The 18,521-nt window shown below is 39.8% G+C and overlaps 1 protein-coding gene across 1 annotated transcript in view; it reads left to right on the top strand.

Annotated features, from left to right (window-relative positions):
• The window catches only part of LOC126479773 (presenilin homolog), a 99,410-nt gene that overhangs the window by 29,487 nt on the left and 51,402 nt on the right, over positions 1-18,521 (top strand). The window contains exons 5-6 of the mRNA XM_050103813.1: positions 975-1,195; positions 7,974-8,072. Of these exons, the coding sequence (XP_049959770.1) occupies positions 975-1,195; positions 7,974-8,072 (320 nt within the window). The remainder of the gene's footprint in view (positions 1-974; positions 1,196-7,973; positions 8,073-18,521) is intronic.

Genomic DNA, 18,521 nt, shown 5'->3' with positions numbered 1-18,521 from the left:
CAACTCAATATAACAGTCAGTGAGTGCAACTGCTTTCCAAATGGAAGGTAACCTGATGACTCTATTTCTTCTTGACCATGATCTTCGGGTGAAATTTGAGATATCTTAGTTGGCGTATATATCCAGAAATGTGCATTTCACGTTTATTTTATTAAGTAGGCAACATTTCACTGTGAAATCAGTTGTGGCTTGTAACCACACATTAGCAACTATCTTGCAGACAGCTCATAAGCAGACCCATATTTACTAGAACATTTTTGTCTTTTATACTTTCACCTGTATCAGTTTTTGCTATAATGATACACCCTGTTAATCTCTTTCAGAGCAATATCCCATGTCACAAAATAAATACTAGGAGAAAGAATAATCTATATAAAGGCTTAAAAATCACTTTATTTTGAAAAAGCATTTGTTATTCAGGAACATGCATTTTCAGTAACTTGCTGGTAACTGTAAAATTTTTAGCTACTAATGAAGTAAAGATTATGTAGAACATAAACGTTTTCTTTGTTGCCATCTCGTCCTACTTCATTAATGAATTTCTTAGCAGAGCCAGTTTACTTATATACTGTCAATATAAGTTGTGTTCTGTGTAATATAATAAGATAAGTATTGTTTTGATTAGTAAATGAGAACATTTTTTGCCATGACCTTCAGGACCGTTTCACTTAGGATCATTGGAATAAATAGCATATTAGTTATTTTTTGGGTGTGTAATTTTTTTTGTCAAGTTTCAAATCCTTGAGGATCTTATTACCATGGGTCTGCAAAATGAGCAGTGTATCTAATCTTATCGAACGTAATGAAGTACAGCCTCTTCAAATGCACTATAAACTCATTGTCATCTTGAAAGCTCCAGTGAAAAAATGAATATCTGGTAGGCTTTCAGCTACTTTATGAACTATGTGAGTAACATTATTTTAAAGTTTTGTTTGTATGTTTGGATTTTTGATTAGTATTAAATATGATTTCAGGGAAGTTCTTAGAGCTTTCAATGTGCCAATGGATTACATTACCCTTGTTTTCCTTATGTGGAACTTTGGTGTTGTTGGGATGATATGCATCCACTGGCGAGGTCCTCTGCGTCTTCAGCAAGCATATCTCATATTTGTTGCTGCTCTTATGGCACTGGTGTTCATCAAATACCTACCGGAGTGGACAACTTGGGTTGTATTGGCAGTAATTTCAATCTGGGGTAGGTATAGATTTCATGTAATTCTTAGCGTTTCTTACTTATATTTTCATAGCATTGTTTCAAAGCATTGTAAGTATTTACACGTACATCTACAACAACTGTGAGGTGCATAGCAGAGGGTACGCCACAGTGTACCATTTATTAGGGTTTCTTCACGTTCTATTTAGATATGGAGTGCAGTAAGAATGATTGTTTGAATGTCTCTGTGCATGCAGTAATTAGTGTGATCTTATCGTCACAATCCCTACGTGAGCGATACAGAGGGTATTGTAGTACATTCCTAGAGTCATTTAAAGATGGTTCTTGAAAGTCTGCTAGTAGACTTTCTTGGGATAGTTTACATCTATCTTCAAGAGCCTGCCAGTTCAGGTCCTTCAATATCTCTGTGACACTCTCCCATGGATTAAACAAACCTTCCATTTATGCTGTACGTCTCTGCATATGTTCAATATCTCCCGTTAATCATATCTGGTTTGGGTCCCACAACTTGAGCAATATTCTAGAACCAGTCACTCAAGTGATTTGTAAGCAATCTACTTTGTAGATTGATTGCACATCTGTAGTATTCTACCAATAAACTGACGTCTACCACCTGCTTTATCCATGAATGGACATAAGTGGTCATTCCATTTCTTATGACAACAGCAGAAACTTCGGTTGTAAGATGTTTTATTTAAAAAAAATTAAAAATAACCTTGTTTCAAGCATACAAGGACATTTACAAGTGATACCTGCTACACCATTCTCTCAGTCAAACATATACTTGATATCAGATGAAAAATGCTTCCTACAAGACCAAAGCTAGTTAACCTTTGGTGATTAAGAATACGGTTAGTTTACCACAAATTGTCTATATTTGTATCGACAGTTGCGAATAATACTTTTATCTTATTTTTCTATTTATCTGTTACGTTATTCTCATATTTTGGTTAAAGTCATCGCATAAGAGCCAAACTCAGGATTTGTTAATCAAAGTTCAGTGTCGGTCACTTATGAAACAAATATCAAAGTGGAACATTGATAATCATCTGCCTGTCTCTTTCTCCTTATATATGAACTGTGAAACATTTCTAATAACATTGGAGAGTTTAAACTTATAACTGTAGTTATCTGTGAACAACAAGAATAACACTCTTAGGAGCTACTAGTTGGATCAGTGAAAAGGATAATATCTGAAGAAAGCCTAGTGCTGTATCAGAGATCTGTTCAAAGAATTCCGGAACTTTGTCTACAGAATTGTTTTGTACTTATGTTTTACTCATTGTGCATTCTCTCCTTCAAAATACTCTCCTCCACAATTTATACACTGCCCCCAACACCATCTCCACTTCCAGAAGCAGTCTTGGTATGCATCTTATTGGATCATGCGAAGCGCTGTCTGCGAATTTTCTTTTACTCGGCTATTGTTGCAAATCTTCATCCTTTCAACAGGATTTCCATCTTTCGGTGGAGGATGAGACACACAGTGATTTTGTTTCTTGTGCAATAGTAACACACCAACAGGAATGAATGTGCAGGTGCGGTATTGTGGTGCAACGGCCATGAATTGTCTCACCACATTTCAGGCTGTTTCCTTCTCATATTTTCTTGTAGGCATCGCAACACATCCCAATAGTACCATCAATTAACAGTTTGTCCAGTGGCATGATGGACTAATCCTTCAGAGTCAAAGAAAACTATCATCATGGCTTTGACATTTGACCTGATTTAACGAGCTTTTTTTGATCTCGGAGAACCTTTCCCTACCCTTTGTGAAGATTGAACCTTGGTCTCAACATCATAACCATAGACCCACGTCTGATCATCAGAGATAAATTCTGCCGAAATTTTTACAAAGGTACAGACGGTGTTTAGGAAGGATAGGTTGCATGCAACCGGTGGTGGAGTGTTCGTCGCTGTTAGTAGTAGTTTATCCTGTAGTGAAGTAGAAGTGGATAGTTCCTGTGAATTATTATGGGTGGAGGTTACACTCAACAACCGAGCTAGGTTAATAATTGGCTCCTTTTACCGACCTCCCGACTCAGCAGCATTAATGGCAGAACAACTGAGAGAAAATTTGGAATACATTTCACATAAATTTTCTCAGCATGTTATAGTCTTAGGTGGAGATTTCAATTTACCAGATATAGACTGGGACACTCAGATGTTTAGGACGAGTGGTAGGGACAGAGCATCGAGTGACATTATACTGAGTGCACTATCCGAAAATTACCTCGAGCAATTAAACAGAGAACCGACTCGTGGAGATAACATCTTGGACCTACTGATAACAGACAGACCCGAACTTTTCGACTCTGTATGTGCAGAACAGGGAATCAGTGATCATAAGGCCGTTGCAGCATCCCTGAATATGGAAGTTAATAGGAATATAAAAAAAAGGGAGGAAGGTTTATCTGTTTAGCAAGAGTAATAGAAGGCAGATTTCAGACTACCTAACAGATCAAAACGAAAATTTCTGTTCCGACACTGACAATGTTGAGTGTTTATGGAAAAAGTTCAAGGCAATTGTAAAATGCGTTTTAGACAGGTACGTGCCGTGTAAAACTGCGAGGGACGGGAAAAACCACACCGTGGTACAACAACAAAGTTAGGAAACTACTGCGAAAGCAAAGAGAGCTTCACTCCAAGTTTAAACGCAGCCAAAACCTCTCAGACAAAAAGAAGCTAAACGATGTCAAAGTTAGCATAAGGAGGGCTATCCGTGAAGCGTTCAGTGAATTCGAAAGTAAAATTCTATGTACCGACTTGACAGAAAATCCTAGGAAGTTCTGGTCTTACATTAAATCAGTAAGTGGCTCGAAACAGCATATCCAGACACTCCGGGATGATGATGGCATTGAAACAGAGGATGACACGCGTAAAGCTGAAATACTAAACACCTTTTTCCAAAGCTGTTTCACAGAGGAAGACCGCACTGCAGTTCCTTCTCTAAATCCTCGCACAAACGAAAAAATGGCTGACATCGAAATAAGTGTCCAAGGAATAGAAAAGCAACTGGAATCACTCAACAGAGGAAAGTTCGCTGGACCTGACGGGATACCAATTCGATTCTACACAGAGTACGTGAAAGAACTTGCCCCCCTTCTAACAGCCGTGTACCGCAAGTCTCTAGAGGAACGGAAGGTTCCAAATGATTGGAAAAGAGCACAGGTAGTCCCAGTCTTCAAGAAGGGTCGTCGAGCAGATGCGCAAAACTACAGACCTATATCTCTGACGTCGATCTGTTGTAGAATTTTAGAACATGTTTTTTGCTCGAGTATCATGTCGTTTTTGGAAACCCAGAATCTACTATGTAGGAATCAACATGGATTCCGGAAACAGCGATTGTGTGAGACCCAACTCGCTTTATTTATTCATGAGACCCAGAAAATATTAGATACAGGCTCCCAGGTAGATGCTATTTTTCTTGACTTCCGGAAGGCGTTCGATACAGTTCGGCACTGTCGCCTGATAAACAAAGTAAGAGCCTACGGAATATCAGACCAGCTGTGTGGCTTGATTGAAGAGTTTTTAGCAAACAGAACACAGCATGTTGTTATCAATGGAGAGACGTCTACAGACGTTAAAGTAACCTCTGGCGTGCCACAGGGGAGTATTATGGGACCATTGCTTTTCACAATATATATAAATGACCTAGTAGATAGTGTCGGAAGTTCCATGCGCCTTTTCGTGGATGATGCTGTAGTATACAGAGAAGTTGCAGCATTAGAAAATTGTAGCGAAATGCAGGAAGATCTGCAGCGGATAGGCACTTGGTGCAGGGAGTGGCAACTGACCCTTAACATAGACAAATGTAATGTATTGCGAATACATAGAAAGAAGGATCCTTTATTGTATGATTATATGATAGTGGAACAAACACTGGTAGCAGTTACTTCTGTAAAATATGTGGGAGTATGCGTGCGGAACGATTTGAAGTGGAATGATCATATAAAATCAATTGTTGGTAAGGCGGGTACCAGGTTGAGATTAATTGGGAGAGTCCTTAGAAAATGTAGTCCACCAACAAAGGAGGTGGCTGACAAAACACTCGTTCGACCTATACTTGAGTATTGCTCATCAGTGTGGGATCCGTACCAGATCGGGTTGACGGAGGAGATAGAGAAGATCCAAAGAAGAGCGGCGCGTTTCGTCACAGGGTTATTTGGTGACCATGATAGCGTTACGGAGATGTTTAACAAACTCAAGCGGCAGACTCTGCAAGAGAGGCGCTCTGCATCGCGGTGTAGCTTGCTCGCCAGGTTTCGAGAGGGTGCGTTTCTGGATGAGGTATTGAATATATTGCTTCCCCCTACTTATACCTCCCGAGGAGATCACGAATGTAAAATTAGAGAGATTAGAGCGCGCACGGAGGCTTTCAGACAGTCGTTCTTCCCGCGAACCATACGCGACTGGAACAGGAAAGGGAGGTAATGACAGTGGCACGTAAAGTGCCCTCCGCCACACACCGTTGGGCGGCTGGCGGAGTATAAATGCAGATGTAGATGTAGTTATGATTCTCTTAAGGAACATCTCTCATGTGCACTATCCAAAAGCTCTTCACAGACTGCAAGGTGAAGGACTTTCTGGTCTTGACTCATGAGCCATGGGATGAACTTGGCAGCAACATGTTGCATTCCAGGATGCCGTCAAGATTTCATGACAATAATCCAACTGAAATATTACATTCTTCTTCAATCTCTCGGACAGGCAGTCTTTGATTGGCATGTACAGTTTTGTTGACATTCCTGACATGAGTGTCGTCAGTAGACGCCAAAAGGCATCTTGAACGAGGGTCATCTTCAACTTTTGTCCAGCCATTTTTAAACCATGTGAACCATTCGTAAGACCGTATACAGCTTAAGCACTCATCACCATACACTTCCTGCATAATTTGGTGTGTGTCTAAAGGTTTCCTTGAGTTTCACACAAATTTTAATGCAGACGCATTGCTCCTCTAACTCTGCCATCTCGAAATTTGCAAACTGTGTGACACAATGCTCTACTCAGTGCAGCACTGAACAATAATTAACAGACATACAACAATGAAACTTCCAGCAGTTACACATTATATACAGGCATGTACAGGGATGCCAACCACATCTCGCTCCAACACACCATTGATGCAAAATTATGAATGTTCCAGAATTTTTTGAACAGACCTAGTATGTCCTACATTGTTTATAGCTTTTTGCTGCAGTCTGTCCATGTTACTTTGTTAGACAGTGAAGAGGGTGGTTATACAGCAGTTAGAAATTGGTGTTACATAGTTGCCAATGTCATTTTTTTGCTATCATGTTAAGGGTTAACTAGAAAAATCTAGTGTCTCTGTACATAAGAAAACACTATGAGAAAGACAACTTAGTTAATACATAAGTGTGTTGGCACTCAGACTTCGGTCTATGTTGTAGGAAAGTTCTTGTTGATTGTAAATATTTTAGGGTTAAAGGAGACCACTCACCGACCAGCAGAAGTGTTTAGTTGTTGATAGGAACAAACAAAAGACAGAAAACCAGCTAGCTTTTGGATCTATCCTTTGATGAGCTAGAGTAAAAACAAACACACACACACACACACACACACACACACACACACACACACACAAGGACGTGAAGTGGGAGGGGATGACAGGACGATGGAAGGGGAAACTGTTTGGTGGAGTAGGTAATCCGCTGTCTCCATACCCTCCACCCAACAGTTTCCCCTTCCTGTGTCCTGTGTGTCCTATCACCTCTCCCAGCTCATGACCTCACGTCGCCTTCAGCATGTGCTGCTTCCCACGGGACACTACAGTCTTGTCAGCCCATATATCTGCCACCTCTCCCGCCCGCATTCCTAGCCAGCAAGCCAGCTGCCTCTCCCTGAGTTGCTATGTACCCATTCCCAGTCCCAGTCCCTCTCCCTGACTCCCTCTCCCTTCCCTTCTCCCCACCCAACCTGACACTACCCCCATCACAACCAGTCCATCTGCCACAAAATAGCATTGGCACTATCTGTCACCATATTCGGGGCACAGGTGTGTGTGTGTGTGTGTGTGTGTGTGTGTGTGTGTGTGTGTGTGTGTGTGTACTCTGGCTTGTCAAAGGATAAATTCAAAAGCTAGCAAGTTTGAATGGTCTCCCTTAGACCCAAACAGTTCAATCATTGTGAAAGAGTGCGGTCATCCAATTGTTTTAGAATTTTTTTGCTGACTTTAATGTGAATTATGATCAGTGGTGTTATGTTTTATTGGATGTATTTTTTCAATGCTATCCTGGACTATTTTGTAATTTTTCAGCCACTGTCCACTTCCCATTTCAACACACAGCTCAGCACTTAGCAAAAGGAAACATACAGTTGGTAAAATTTTCATTGAGCTCTTGGCTTTCAATTACTGAATCAGAGAAAGATCTTGGTGCTCTATCAGTACTGTGTGCATAACACAGTAATAACCATTTTTGACAGTCATGTTTCACTTTTTTTTGTGTCTGGACTTTTCATACTAGAACAAGTGATGAAGCAGTTTATGATATCCCTTTCTTGGATAAGAGAAGTCAGTATCCACAGTGTGGGTAAATGTTAGGCACGAAGTGTGTAGCATAAATATTGTGGCAGCATTGAGTGAGGGAGGTGGAGCTTATGGGCATGTAGCCCTTGTACTGCTCCTACTTTTGCAAAGCGAGGCATTTATTTGGGAATACAACTTTTATCTTTGAAAACATACAAGTTCATATTACAGAATGATATTGACTTATTTTATTGATGTGTTAAATTTTGTATACTGTTCTCAATTATTCTTCTTGATGTTATTACTTAACAGATCTGATAGCAGTTTTGAGCCCAAAAGGACCACTCCGCATACTGGTTGAAACAGCACAAGAGAGAAATGAGCAAATTTTTCCTGCACTGATTTACTCTTGTAAGTATATTTTACCATGTGAAATACATTTGGTGTATGTGTACATTATGGTGATAGCTGTATGCTCACATGTCATTATGAAATTAGATGGTCTAGGTGGCTTATCCTGAACAGAAATTTATCCAAAGTTGATGAAGGTTTGTAAGGAGTCTGCTTCTCCCTTTTCAACAGTTAAAGAATTGATGACCAAATTGATACATGACCATACTTCTTTTGAAAATAATCTGCGTGAAAGATGTCCTAAACCTCCAACAACCAAGCGAAAATACCAAAAATCGATGACTGAAAATGAGCAATCAGAGGTGTCAGAAGTAATTGATTTCATAAGCATATCATAAAAAAGGATGTGGTACACAGTGTGTTCAGGAATTCCCGTTAAGACTTCTAGGACTTGTAGAGTAAAGTGAGCAGATAATATTTTGATTTGGAATCCCTGTCTGGTAATACACAGTTTCCACGCTACAACTATTTGAAAACACGTTGGTAACGTGACCACTTTTACAAGTAATTAAGTGTGACCCAGTATGTCATTTGTTTTACAATTCCACTCATTAATATTAAAGGAATTGGTAGTGTACTGAGTTCTCTTCAACATGATGCAGTATGACTTCTTCCAGTAAGGGTGTGTGGCATCTGCTTGGAGGACCAGAGTCATGCCTGCTGATAGTGAAGGTATCCTATCTCCAAGCCATTTCTTAATTGTGGCATAAAGGGTATGCAATGGAGTCAGACAGCGTGGAGACCAACTGTGAGCTTCGCCATTCAGAAGGATCATATCAGTGTATTCTGCAAATGTGTACTCAGCGATGTTGCTCTAACACTCACAGACCTGTAAATGAGGCTCAAATCTGGTCAGAGAGGTAGGATAGACGTCAGATGACATCAGCCAATCCACTGTAACCCCCCACCCGCCACCCCACCATGACTACCCTGTTGCATTCCTAACTAGCAAACCTGTTTTCAAATGTCTGTAGCATGGAAACAAAGTTTCCAGACATGGGTTCCTATTCAAAACATTATCTACCCACTCCCCTCTACATGCCCTAGAAGTTTGTAACAGGAATTTCCAAACACCCTATATTTTATGTGAAGAAAAGCTTTGTATGGTAATTATGCTGCATTTGTTGAAAGCTTACAGAAATCAAATGTTTGACCTCTTTAAATATAATAGAACAATTTTTAATGCTGATTTTATGCTGTGGATAAGATGTAGGTCTACATTAGAAATCAAGGAACAGTCAAGGCAGTGGGTGGAAGTCACTGGACCTGAACTAAAAATGTGAAGTTGATTCCAACCACTTGAAGGCTTGAGGGCAGTGTTTTCTGGGTGGCAAAAATGAATTATTCTGATGGCTTACCTCACAAGAAGTAAAACAGTAACTGGTAAATATTCGGCAAGTCTTCAAGACCGACTGGATGAAAAATTTCATTTGAAGAGGCCTGGATAGTAAAAGAAAAAATAATACCTTTTTCAGGACAATGGACCTGCCCACAATGGTACTGCATGAGGTGACAAAGTGGTTAGCACATTAGACTCACATGCAGGAGGACTGGTTTTCAGATTTCCTTGTCATCATCAATATTTTAGGTTTCCTTGGTTTTTCCAAAATTAATTAAAATGAGTGCCAGAATGGTTCCTTTGAAAAGTACATGGCCCAAATCATGTTATCCTTGCTCTAACCAAACTTCCACTTTGTTTCCAATAGCATTGTTGGTGGGACATTAAACCCAAATTTTCCTGTTTTTGTCTTTGACTGAAAAAGTGCTTTGGTGTTGTCATTTGAGTACTAACTGTTAGAATATCCATCATACTCCCCAGACTTTGCATCCTCTGGCATTCACCTGTGCCCACATACAAAGAAATTTTTGGCTTGAAAATGTTTGAATATGATGACCATGTGAAGTATATGTGGATGTTTTGCAGACCTTTTAGGAACACACTTCAGGAAAGGAATCTACCTGGAACAATATTGGACAAAAATAGTGCTTACGTATATGTTTTCTATTTGTTCAAGTGTTTGGAGCATTGTGAAACTTTTAAAAAACATTAGTGGAAATACATCAAGATATATTCACAAAGAGCTTTAGTAGCCATATAATCAGTTGTAATTCACAGATACAGATACAAATACAAATATGGTGTAACTTTTTTCGTAGCATTTTAGTGGTAGTTGATTATTAATGTAGTCTACGGAATTTGTTGATGTTACTGGAAGAATGCAAGGTTGGCTTCACTTCTTTATTCATCTGCCGGCCACATAGCTGCATAACAGCATGGGAAGGGCTGCTGCAATGCGAGTGGCGTGATAGTGGTGTGGTGTCAGCCAGCTAGAAACTCAGCAGCTGTTGGATTACTGAAAATTGAGACTCGGTAGCAGATATCAGAGCCTGTGACACAGTGGAAGCAACCTTGGCATAGTGGGATGGCACCCAGCATGGTGTTGTAGCTAGTTGAGTCTGACCTGGAGATGCTCTTTCATCTCTACTGGCAGATGCTACAAGAGATACAATGTGCATCACTGAGTGGTTTATTCTTAAAATTACAAGAGTCTACATTCATAGAAAATTCAACCAATTATTGCTTCCTCCTAAATATTGTGTATCTCACAAAGTGTCCACCAAGGTAAAATTAGAAAGATTCAAGTTGGCATGAACTCTTATCAACAATTATTCTCCCTATCCATGCCATTCACAACTGGAGACATGGTGCGGGGACAGAGAGACCAAGCACACAGGCAGAATGAAGACTGCCGGCAATTAGCAGGAAAAGGGCTAGCAAACTGGTGTGGAGTTCATCACATGGCAGTGGTAGTATGCAGGAATAATGGACAATGAAAATTGTCAGTATCAGTGCTAACATGATACATGGAAGTTGCACAGTGCCTACAGTGAACAGCAATAGCTTTAGTGTTCGAAACAATTATCCGAAAAGCTTATCAGAAATAATGGTTGGTTGCTATTCTTATCCTCTGTGGATCCTACTTCTCCTTCCACTTGGTCATAGCATAGTTGTCTGCCTATTGACATCCCATTTGGAACTCAGAGTATGTATAAACTATTGGAAACGTGAGAAATAGAAGACTTGCAAACTTTGACTGTTAGCAAATCCCAACCCCCTTCAAACACCATCCCTTGTTGGTTGAGTAGTGCCAGACAAGGTCAACTACGTGTAATGGCAGATTATGCATGAAGGTTTTGGGGTGGTAAAGTCATGCATCTTGACATCTAGGAGTTGCAATGCAAGAGGCTCCAAGTGTTCATAGTAAGAACTGCCCAATTTCTTTCTGGCAGAAACACAGACAGAAAGTTGTTTCATATACAGGAGACGAGCTAGAGTCTGTCATCAGTGGGACAGGCTGCATCTTACCGTATAAACTAAAATGTCACTATATCACTTGAATTTGGTGTCAGGTGACCATGTTTGATGATGTGTAGGTGTGCACCTTTAAACACTGTGTCTCTGAATAGTGATTCCCAGTGTCCATTTTCATTGGATTTTGAAGATGTGAGTTACCGCCTTCCTAGGATGGAACTCAGGCTAATGCTGAATTACCTGTCAATGATCCCAAGCATAGAATAGTTGTTGTAGTGTTCACTGTTGATGGTTACGTAAAATTTCAACCTGTCTCTTGATATTAATTGGAATTGTCCACTATATGGTTAGAAAAAATGTTAATGCATCATCCTTTTTCTTTACCAGGACAATCATGTACCTGAAAAATCTGAACCGTCATCATACTTCCTCATTTGTCTGTGAATGTTTTGGGGGGCATACTCAGATTTGTAATCTAGTTTCTGGCAGATAATTCCTGATAAATCACCAATGTTAATCAAAAGAGAGTCCGTCATCTGTGACTATTATATGTGCATGTTGGTCTTTGGTGAGAACTATTCTTAGAACTCACAGAAAGTTATCCATAATAATGAGTATCATATGTGGAAAATTCAAAAAATAGATCTATGTTGATGATCCTCCAGAACTGTAGAAAGAAGCAGCAAAAACAACATACATTCACACTTGTGGCTCTGATGGTGTCAGCCAGGGTCTGAAGTCTGTTTTGGGTACCACCAAATGCTTAACACAGATTTTACAAACCTGTTGAGGTGATTGATGTCCTCATTGTTGCAGCGGCAATAACAATATCGATCATCCATGTTATGCCACAGTGATGGCAGTGTAATATGCAAAGGGCCTTTCCAGTTATGTCTGTAGGTGTCTGAAGGAGAATAACACCGTGTTGTGCCACTAGAGAATGTTGCACACGATAATATTTTCTGATGGCTGCATCAACCACTGCCACTTTGAAGGCAACCATCCACTAGGTATGAACACTTGAACATTCCATGAGATTGGGTTGTGTTCCGCTTTTTGAGCGATGTAGAAGTCATACACAAGAAAATCTGGTGTCCTGTTAGAGTTAGCTGTGTCCAAGGCAAAATACCCATCTTCCTTAATACAAAATATGCAACAGGTTACTAGGATAGACAGAACAAGGCATCAGCATTTACATGTTTTGTAGGGTGGTGGGGGCATATTTCACAATTGTAAATTGCCAGGGTGCACACCTGTTGTTACAGATGCAGAGCTGTATGATCTAAGCTGCCTCATGTGTGATTAAAAATGTCAGGCAGTGGCATATGGTCCTTCATAAGATAGAATATCATACTGCATAGATATTACTGAAATTTCATTAACATGAACAATATGACAAAATAGTTCGCATGTGAATGGCTGGATGTCAGTGTCTAAAGGGCACAATATTTCGCCAGGTGGTCATGTTGTTGGATCTGCGGTGACTGCTTCTTATTGGTGGTAATGAGAGTGGAATTTATTGGGTGGAATTTATCAGCAATATTATTATTTTGTCTGCCAGCTGATCCATTCCTAACATTGCAGTGTCACTTAAGGTGAAACAAATGGGCTTTGTGCAGTAATATGTCAGTTTTATACCTGCCTTCAGGGAAATATGAATCTGAAAATGGCTTCTGCAGCTCAGGTCATATGGAAGAAGAGCTAGCCATAAGCTTACTAAATCTCATAATGTGTGATCTATGGTACCAAATGTACTTGGTCATGTAACAGAAATCTAAAAAAAGATGCTTAATGTTCGGTGTATGACAATATGACTTACGACTCCCATATTTGCTAAAAAGTCCCAATTGTTTTCTGAATGTAGAGGGGTCATGTGAATGAATCTAGCTTCAAACTGAATAACAATCGCTTTCATTGATTTGATGTTACACAAGTGAAACAGTCTGCACTGTTGTCTAGGCAGATGGATTCCAAATGCCCCCATTTGTCACAAAGTGTACAAGTAGTCTGGCAGCTGTGCACTGAATAGCAATTTTGGCATAATTTAATACCATTTCTGAGTATAAACACCATGTAAACATCTGTAGGGTGACTTGGACTTTTCTGAGCCATGTGCTTGAAGAAACCTGTCATTGCTTTGGTTTTTTTTCTCCTGCCTGGATCCGTTGTATTTCAACATCAACCTACAGAATGGTTTTGAATGTGTTTGCTGTAGTCAACACTTCCTTCAGCGGTGGTTTCAAAGTTTGATGCTTTCATATAGGCAACTTCATGTGGAACATGCTAAATCAATATGTGTCTTATCAAGATATTTACATATGAGGTACCACTGTCTGCTTTTTTACATTTGAGCTGGTACCATTTGATGAGACCATGCAGTTCAGTGACATGCTGTTTATGTTACCACTTTGGCAGTTATGCGGTCTGAGAAGGAAAACTAAATGAGACAATACAGTATTAAATTATTAAATTTCTTGGAAAAATACTGAACCATGTTTTGCTAATATGCAGGCTGCACCCACAGTGGGCCTGACACTGGAGCATTCCACTGGCAGTGGCTGAATATGGCCAATCTTTTCACATCAGTATGCCATTACATGTTCAGTCTCAGTGCACCCAATCTCAATGCCCTACATACAGGCTTCAGATAATGGTCAGCGGAATTCATCTCAGTTTGTTTTTTTCTGTGGAACTGGACAACATTCGCACACACAAAATGTGGAGTGTGAGAAATTTTTAAGTTTAATACAAGAAAGGAGAAGTTAGTAGCATCGTGAAGGCAAGATATATAGCAACAGTGATATATCTCAGAATCTATGGTCTAAAATTGCTACTCTATTGGAAACCAAAGGTTTTGAACAACTTAAGAATTTTATAATAATTGAGTATATTGCATTATACATGTTGTGTGGCTGTCTAGTCATTCCTATTTCATGTTTGTACTTAAAATGCAGCATCTCATGCAGACAAAATCTGCATTGGAAACTCTAGACCTTGATTGTTGTTGCCTATCCTGTGCAAGCTTCTTCATCTTCCAGTACTTACTGCAACCTACATCCTTCTGAATCTGCTTAATGTATTCATCTCTTGGTCTCCCTCTACGATTTTTACCCTCCACGCTGCCCTCCAATGCTAAATTTGTGATCCCTTGGTGCCTCAGAACATGTCCTACCAACCGATCCTTTCTTCTGGTCAAGTTGTGTCACAAACTTCTCTTCTCCCCAATTCTATTCAATACTACATCATTAGTTATGTGATCTACCCATCTAATCTTCAGCATTCTTCTGTAGCACCACATTTCGAAAGCTTCTATTCTCTTCTTGTCGAAACTATTTATCGTCCATGTTTCACTTCTATACATGGCTACACTCCATACAAATACTTTCAGAAATGACTTCCTGACACTTAAATCAATACTCGATGTTAACAAATTCCTCTCCTTCAGAAACGCTTTCCTTGCCATTGCTAGTCTAGATTTTATATCCTCTCTACTTCGACCATCATCAGTTATTTTGCTCCCCAAATAGCAAAACTCCTTTACTACTTTAAGTGTCTCATTTCCTAATCTAATTCCCTCAGCATCACCCGATTTAATTCGACTACATTCCATTATCCCCGTTTTGCTTTTGTTGATGTTCATCTTATATCCTCCTTTCAAGACACTGTCCATTCCGTTCAACTGCTCTTCCAAGTCCTTTGCTGTCTCTGATAGAATTACAATGTCATCGGCGCACCTCAAAGTTTTTATTTCTTCTCCATAGATTTTAATACCTACTCCAAACTTTTCTTTTGTTTCCTTTACTGCTTGCTCAATATACAGATTGAATAACATCAGGGAGAGGCTACAACCCTGTCTCACTCCCTTCCCAACCACTGCTTCCCTTTCATGCCCCTCGACTCTTATAACTGCCATCTGGTTTCTGTACAAATTGTAAATAGCCTTTCGCTCCCTGTATTTTACCCCTGCCACCTTTAGAGAGTATTCCAATCAACATTGTCAAAAGCTTTCTCTAAGTCTACAAATGCTAGAAACGTAGTTTTGCCTTTCCTTAATCTTTCTTCTAAGATAAGTCGTAAGGTCAGTATTGCCTCACGTATTCCAATATTTCTATGGAATCCAAACTGATCTTCCCCGAGGTCAGCTTCTAACAGTTTTTCCATTCGTCTATAAAGAATTCGTGTTAGTATTTTGCAGCTGTGACTTATTAGACTGATAGTTCGGTAATTTTCACATCTGTCAACACCTGCTTTCTTTGGGATTGGAATTATTATATTCTTCTTGAAGTCTGAGGGTATTTCGCCTGTCTCAAACATCTTGCTCACCAGATGGTAGAGTTTTGTCAGGACTGGCTCTCCCAAGGCCGTCAGTAGTTCCAATGGAATGTTGTCTACTCCCGGGGCCTTGTTTCGACTCAGGTCTTTCAGTGCTCTGTCAAACTCTTCACGCAGTATCGTATCTCCCATTTCATCTTCATCTACACCCTCTTCCATTTCCATAATATTGTCCTCAAGTACATCGCCCTTGTATATACTCCTACCACCTTTCTGCTTTCCCTTCTTTGCTTAGAAATAGGTTTCCATCTGAGCTCTTGATATTCATACAAGTGGTTCTCTTTTCTCCAAAGGTCTCTTTAATTTTCCTGTAGGCAGTATCTATCTTACCCCTAGTGAGATAAGCCTCTACATCCTTAAATTTGTCCTGCCTCTACATCCTTAAATTTGTCCTCTAGCTATCCCTGCTTAGCCATTTTGCACTTCCTGTCGATCTCATTTTTGAAACGTTTGTATTCCTTTTTGCCTGCTTCATTTAGTGCATTTTTATATTTCCTCCTTTTATCAATTAAATTCAATATTTCTTCTGTTACCCAAAGATTTCTATTAGCGCTCGTCTTTTTACCTACTTGATCGTCTCCTGCCTTCACTACTTCATCCCTCAGAGCTACTAATTCTTCTTCTACTGTACTTCTTTCCCCTATTCCTGTCAATTGTTCCCTTATGCTCTCCCTGAAACTCTCTACAACCTCTGGTTCTTTCGGTTTATCCAGGTCCCATCTCCTTAAATTCCCACCTTTTTGCAGTTTCTTCAGTTTTAATCTGCAGTTCATAACCAATAGATTGTGGTCAGAGTCCACATCTACCCCTGGAAATGTCTTACAATTTAATACCTGGTTCCTAAATCTCTGTCGTACCATTATATAATCTATCTGTAACCTTCTAGTATCTCCAGGATTCTTCCATGTATACAACCTTCTTTCGTGATTCTTGAACCAAGGGTTAGCTATGATTATGTTATGCTCTGTGCAAAACTCTAACAGGCGGCTTCCTCTTTCATTTCTTAGCCCCAATCCATATTCACCTACTGTTTCCTTCTCCCCCTTTTCCTACTCTCAAATTCCAGTCACCCATGACTATTAAATTTTCGTCTCCCTTCACTACCTGAATAATTTCTTTTATCTCATCATACATTTCATCAATTTCTTCATCATCTGCAGAGCTAGTTGGCGTGTAAACTTGTACTACTGTAGTAGGTGTGGGCTTCATGTCTATCTTGGCCACAATAATGCGTTCACTATGCTGTTTGTAGTAGCTTACACGCACTCCTATTTTTTATTCATTATTGAAGCTACTTCTGCATTACCCCTATTTGATTTTGTATTTATAACCCTGTATTCACCTGACCAAAAGTCTTGTTCCTCCTGCCACTGAACTTCACTAATTCCCACTATATCTAACTTTAACCTATCCATTTCCCTTTTTAAATTTTCTAACCTACCTGCCCGATTAAGGGATCTGACATTCTACGCTACGGTCCGTAGAACGCGTTTTCTTTCCTGATTATGACGTCCTCTTGAGTAGTCCCTGCCCTGAGATCCGAATGGGGGACTATTTTACCTCCGGAATATTTTACCCAAGAGGATGCCATCATCATTTAACCATACAGTAAAGCTGCATGCCCTCGGGAAAAATCACGGCCGTAGTTTCCCCTTGCTTTCAGCCATTCGCAGTACCAGCACAGCAAGGCCATTTTGGTTAGTGTTACAAGGCCAGGTCAGTCAATCATCCAGACTGTTGCCCCTGCCAATACTGAAAAGGCTGCTGCCCCTCTTCAGGAACCACGGGAACCACAAGTTTGTCTGGCCTCTCAACAGATACCCCTCCGTTGTGGTTGCACCTGTGGTATGGCCATCTGTATCGCAGAGGCACGCAAGCCTCCCCACCAACGGCAAGATCCATGGTTCATGGGAGGGAGACCTTGATTATAATCTCAAAAATTATCTGTGCAAGTGAGAAAGGTGGTTTATGTTAATTTTTATGCTTAAAGTTACTGTAGTGGATCTTTTTTGGATTGCAGTAGCTGGACAGAAGCTGTCTATAGATTATCTTTACAGCTTACCAATGTATTTATGCAAGTAGGATAGTGATTCTTTAATGTGAGATCATTTCCAAAAGTGGTGTGTGTGTTCCTCCTTTTCAGTGCTTTAAGTGTTCAGAGTATCTTATTCCACAATTTGTATTCGTCTTTCACTCACATGCTAAATGATAGTCATTGAAGATTAACATATTTCTGTTTTGATGAATTTATTTGAAGTCGTCCAGAATGTTTGTATCTTGCTTTTCAGTGAAACAACAAATCATTTCAAGTATTTAAAAGAACAGTTCTCTCGCCATCTCACATATTCATAAAAGTTGTCTGGTTATTCCAATAACTGAGTTAAAAGTGTACAGTACTCAACATGTTAGAATAGGTTCTATCTAAGCTCCTCAGTGAAATAGTCTAACCTCCATGATCCCACCAAAAACTGCCAGAGGAGCATACTGTGACAAAGCTGTTGGCCAAAGTTGTCGGACAACCTCTAGTGACATTTCTGGTCTTGCCTTTGGCAGAGACAAGTAACACTGCTAATGCTAGTCTCATGCCTTGTGTGCTGGTAAAAGTTGGATCATAATGCTGCTGCTTGCACTGTAGGATCTGATGCATGCTGGCAGCTTACACATCTAACTGAGCCCTGTAACACCTGAACTCCTAACAAAACTTGTCACTAATTTACTTTTTTTATTGTTCCTGTTGATATGAGAATAATCTGTGGCTAAATTAATCTATTTATTGTTTCACTATGCATTGGGCATGTAAATAA

Source organism: Schistocerca serialis, chromosome 1 (assembly GCF_023864345.2).
Source record: "Schistocerca serialis cubense isolate TAMUIC-IGC-003099 chromosome 1, iqSchSeri2.2, whole genome shotgun sequence".
Taxonomy (NCBI): domain Eukaryota; kingdom Metazoa; phylum Arthropoda; class Insecta; order Orthoptera; family Acrididae; genus Schistocerca; species Schistocerca serialis.
Note: the sequence above shows the minus strand (reverse complement) of the source record. Positions and strands in the feature narration are given on the sequence as shown.